Below are 5,693 nucleotides of genomic sequence, written 5' to 3' on the forward strand. Positions count from 1 at the left end.
ACTCTGTCTCAAAAAAAAAAAAAAAAAATTAAATAAAAAAATAAAAATAAAAAATGGAATTTATGTGGATATGCCTCAGACTTACTGGTACAGAAGGCCAAAAATATGTGACTGTGATATTGTGATTCATAATAAGATATACATATTTGGTCTTTGTCCTCATTTCCTGTCATACAGCTTTTTAAAGCATTGTATCAAGAGGGATGAGTGTCTTTTGAATGCTGATGAGATGGCTGGTAGCTGGGAGTCTCTAGATAGCTTCAGGAAGAGGGCTGGTCAGATAAAAAACACAGGGTTAGAAGATTAGGACTTTCTGCTCCAGGGAGAGGAGTGGGGATAAACGTTAAGCCCATCACTAATGGCCAATGAGTTAATGAATTATGCCTACATAATGAAGCCTCCGTAAATCTACAAAAGACCTGGGTTCAAAGAGCTTCTGGATAGTTGAACACATGGGGGCTCCTAGAGAGTGGCATGCCCAGAGAGAGCAGGGAAGCACCTTGCACCTTCCCACATACCTTGCCCTCTGTACCTCTTTCATCTGGCTACTCATCTGTCTCCTCTGTAATATCTTCTACAATAAACTGGTTAAAGTATTTTCCTGGGTTCTGTGAGCTGCTCTAGCAAATTAATCGAACCCAAGGAGGTGGTCATGGGAACCCTTATTTATAGCTGGTTGGTGAAAAGCACAGGTAAAACATCTGGGGCTTGGCGATTGTCACTAGAAGCTGGAGAGAGACTTAGGACTCAACCTGTGGAATCTGATGCTATCTCCAAGTCAGCAGTGTCGGATTTGAATTAAAAGACACCTACTTGCTGCCTGCTGAAGATTCATCTGCAGAATTGTTAGGTGTGGGGGCAACCACCCCACAAATACAGTATTGGAAGTGACTGTATGAGAGTGAGAATAAGAAACTGAGTTTGTTTTTTCCTGTATCCTTACAGTGACCAAAATCTTTCTAGACTACAGTGCTGTTATCCCTCATCTATACAAGAAACCTGGATCAAATACTTTTAGTCCCTTCTAACATAATACTACATCTCTGAATCCTTCCTTGACCTTCTTGTCTTAATGGAAGACCCCTGACGACAGCTTCCCTTGGAGTCCTCCTCAGAAATTCTGAGTGTAAGAGAGGTAGGGGTAGTGCTCTTGTTCTTCACTGCTGCTGCCAAACAGTTTCTCCTTCAAAACCTTACCTCCTTTGCACCTTATGCTACCTACCCATAGATCTCTCTCTTAGATCCTACCTGGTGGCATATATAAAAGTTCTAGTACCTCCTGTCCAAATAAAATAATCTTCCTCAAATACACCAAGCTTTTCCCTAGCTCAGGGCCTCTGCACTTGCTATTTCTCTGCCTCAAACCCACCACTCCCAATGATTCCTAGCTCTTTATCATTCTAGTCTTGGTTTCAGTGTGTCAGCTATGAAGATCATCCTATGTAAACTGTTATCCCCAAAACCCCCATCATCTGCTTAATTTCATTCTTAGCATTTATAAAATCATAAAACTATTCAACCAAAAAGCTTAACTCAGCTAGCTCATGCAAGTTGAAAGATGAAATGTTAGATTTCTATGGACTATTATAATTAAACTGAGTCCTGGAGAGCTGACTCCACCTACTACTGAAACTTGAAAACATTTTTTTAAAAATGTTTCTTAAAAGAATCTAGTTAATCTTGATGAAGAAATTTCTCAGGTATTTTGAAATATAAACAAAGAAACCCCTTTCAAATTGTGCATTTCAATAAATATTTTTTATCTTCATTTTACAGGTTTTTGTTTGAATTGCAGATGTCTTCAAAGAGATAATTACTGAGGAGAAAAAGAATGGGTGCTCACTGACATCCCAAGTCTTGCCTCTATTAATACATTCTTGTATTTGAGTTCAGAGATAAGAACTGTTTCCCATACTATGGTTTTTAAATGAGTTCTATGCTTCAGTAAAACTATTAAATTGAAGCTTCACACATTTGTAGTTAAAATTTTTTTTCTTTTCAACGTTTGTTTTCAACAAAGGGAAGTTATTTTCTTTTTTTTTTTAGACAAATGCATGAAACCATCCTTACCTTTCTAGGAAAACTAAGAACCTTTTAAAAGTAATAGCATACAGTTGTTCAGTAGCTTACAATGACACTTTGCTTTTAAACAATAAAGTCAGAGTGCTTAACTAATACTTACCTTCTTAAGATTAGTGGTAACTGGTTTTGCTTTGTTTTTAGCCTTAAAGTTTTTTTGGCTGGCTATGTGAAATACATTCCTGGACTTTGGCCCTCTTAATTTGTTCTTGCCCATTGTCTAGAAAAGAAAACAAATTCAATTAAATTGCCCACATTTATGAACCGTAAGTCAATTTTAAGCTTTTAAAGGTACCAATTAAATCTAAGAAATTCCATCTTACTCTTATTTTTAAAGTTGGTGCATATATTATTTCCATGTCTCTCACTCCTAGATTTTCTGCTGTTTGAGTACAGAGTATGTATCTAATTCTTTCCTGTATCCCCAGTACTGGGCCCATAGGAGGCATCCAATTAATATCTGCTGGTTGAATTCATTAATATCATCAACACAATAACTGTTATTCTCAGCAGTACCCATCCTTCTGTTAGTCCATATACTACTATGCTATTCTGGTTCCTATCATACTTTAGAGACTGATTCTGCCTCCTTCTTGACTTCTTTTTTATTCCTCTTTACTCTCCCTACTTTCTCACCTGTGCATCCCATCAAAATCAGTCCTTAATCCTCCACTTCCTACCTCCCTCTCTCCCTTAAATTACTTTTATGACTTCCATATTTCCTCTATGTGAATGGCCCTTGCCTTGAAATGTTAGATACTGTCTTTCCTCCGTAGCTAGAGATGTATTAAGCCAGTAGATTCTACCTTAAAACATCTCTCAGATCTGCCTTTAATTATGTATATGAGGAATAATTTTTAAAATATTAGGTTAACATGTATTGAGCTTTTATTATATGTACAAGCACACTAATGTGCTTTAACTCATTTACTCCTTACAACAACCCTTTTTAAGAAGTACTATTATTCCCATTTTAAAGATTAAAATTAAAACACTGATGCAAAGAGAAGTTAATCTGCCCAATGTCACACTGTCAATAACCAGGAGATGCCAGGACTTACAGCCAGGCAGACTAGATCAGAGCTAACGTTATGTGGTATTGCACTTCATGTATAAATATAAAAGCTATACAAAAACATGATATAGTATTGCTTAGCTCAGCACTGGGTTACTGTTGAAGTCCGTAGGTCCATTTGTTCAAACCACTGTTTGTCAAACTATGCCCATGGACCAAATCAGGCCAAGCATCTGTCCTTGTAAGTAAAGTTTAATTGGAGGCCAAGTGCAGGCGCGGTGGTTCACACCTGTAATCCCAGCACTTTGGGAGGCGAAGGCAGAGATCAGCCTCGCCATGGTGAAACCTTGTCTCTACTAAAAATAGAAAAATTAGCTGGGTGTGGTGGCACATGCCTGTGATCCCAGCTACTTAGGAGACTGAGGAAGGACAATCACTTGAATCCGGAAGGTGGAGGTTGCAGTGAGCCAAGATTGCACCACTGCACTCCAGCCTGAGTGACAGAGCAAGACTCTGTCTCAAAAATATTAATAAAAAATAGTTTAATTGGAATACAGTTATATCCATTCAATTGTGCTGCTATGGCTGCTTTCCTGCTAAAACTATGACCCACAAAGTCCAAAATATTTAGTGTCTGACCTTTTACAGAAAGTCTGCCAACCCCTGGCTTAAGTCATCTGCACAGTGGCTATCTGGCACCAAGCTATGCGATCGACCTTCCCAATGTTAAAAACCTTTAACAGCTCTCCCAATGTATAAGGGGCAACGTGCCTTGGCTTGGCACATTACTGGCACGCTGAATCTACCCTAAATCTGCCACACATATCTCCTGCTACGTCTCTATAAACCCTGCTCTAGCCAGCCTGGTCTAACTGTTCTCTTGCACAGACATCTTGAACATTCTTCCTTTTTTTCCTTTGCTCACTCGTAGCCTTGGCTGAAATTATATCTTCCTTCAATGCAGCCTTACTACATTGGAAGTAGTTAAGGAACTACTTAACTAAAACAGCAATGCTTTTGAACCCCAACAGTATTCCTCCTACTTAAAAAAGAATGCCATAGAAAATACATGGTTATTACAGAAGATGCAAAAAATAAAATACACATAATAAAACCCATCAAATGAAGTAATCTAAAATCATTCCAGGCCGGGCACGGTGGCTCATGCCTGTAATCCCAGCACTTTGGGAAGCCGAGGCGGGCGGATCACTTGAGCTCAGCAGTTCGAGACTAACCTGGCCAACATGATGAAACCCCGTTTCCACTAAAAAAATAAAAATTAGCCCTGCGTGGTGACGCGCGCCTGTAATCCTAGCTACTCGGGAGGCTGAGGCACGAGGAGGCGGAGGTTTCAGTGAGCCGAGATATCGCCACTGCACACCAGCCTGGGCGACAGAGTGAGACTCAGTCTCAAAAATAAATAAATAAAAATTTTAAAAAATCATTACAATAGTAACCAAAATCCAATCATTCATCTAGTATATATTAATCAATTGCTATATGCCAGGTGTGGTAGAGAACTTATATTTCATACACAAAAAATATATATAGAACATACATAACGACAGGCCATATATGGAACATACACAGACATGATAGGTATTAGATTGCACATGACACTACCTATAATATACACATGGACCATGCATAGAGAGCACACAAGTGGAGGAGAGGTTTACTAGAGCTGCAGACCTGAGCAAGGTTCGTGGAGAAAGTAATACACTAGTGGTGGTGTGCGAGTGGAGGGACATTCTCTGACAACCACGTGGAAACTGATAATGAAAGACACAGCCCCAAAACTAGGATCCTGTCAGGAGATGAAAGCCCAACAAGCACCGGGGATTCGGGCCTGCTACCCAGTACGGCTGCCCGAGGCAGAGCTCGACGGAACCGAGTCTCCAGGCCACAGCGGTACGAAACCGGCCCAATCCAACCCCGACCCCTGCAAACTTCACGGCAGCCCTCCAGAAAACTTAATTTATTAAACTCTCACCAGAAATTTAATACTTGCGTGCAGCTTCCTAAGCTCCAGGAGACACCATCTGGCACGTACGGCGTCTAGGAAGTTCCGGGGAGAATGAACCAGTCAGGATTCCGCTCACGAACCGTAGCTCCGCCCGCCGAACGGAGCCCCGCCCACAGGCGGAAGTCCCGCCCATAGAGCGGGTTCCCACCCACCTGGCGTAGTCCCGCCCATAGAGCCAACTACGGAGCAGGGTTTACTGAAAGAGTGAAGCCCCACCCGTAAAGCGAGGTTCGGAAGTCCAGTCTCATTAGCGTCCCTTGTCTTCCGCGGTGTTGCAGACTTTTCTTCAGCTCAAGCGAGCTTGGGGCATTATAGAGCCAGCCAAGTCTCCCCTTCCTGGCGTGGGTACTTGTGCAGAAACTTCCCGAGGTGCTTCTGAGACTGCAGACCGCGGCACTGGAGGTCAGCGCTCCGCCGCGAACTCCGGGCTGACTCTGCCACGCTCCCAGGAGGAGGCGCTGTGCACTTCTGGGTGGTTTCCAGGGCGCTGCTGACGTTGGAGGGAATCTTGAGGTTGGAAAAGATCTAGGGCTATAATCTCCGAAAGGAAGATTTGTAATGCACTGCCAGTTA

At 41.7% G+C, this 5,693-nt stretch overlaps 1 protein-coding gene across 1 annotated transcript in view; it reads right to left on the bottom strand.

The window, feature by feature from the left end:
- Window positions 1-5,291, bottom strand: part of RBIS (ribosomal biogenesis factor) — a 6,469-nt gene extending 1,178 nt beyond the window's left edge. Inside the window, 3 exon segments of the mRNA XM_017849882.1 lie at window positions 2,183-2,299; window positions 5,088-5,152; window positions 5,273-5,291. Of these exon segments, the coding sequence (XP_017705371.1) occupies window positions 2,183-2,299; window positions 5,088-5,152; window positions 5,273-5,291 (201 nt within the window).
- Window positions 5,292-5,693: the final 402 nt, after the last annotated feature.

Source organism: Rhinopithecus bieti, unplaced genomic scaffold (assembly GCF_001698545.2).
Source record: "Rhinopithecus bieti isolate Rb0 unplaced genomic scaffold, ASM169854v2 scaffold_32835, whole genome shotgun sequence".
NCBI lineage: Eukaryota > Metazoa > Chordata > Mammalia > Primates > Cercopithecidae > Rhinopithecus > Rhinopithecus bieti.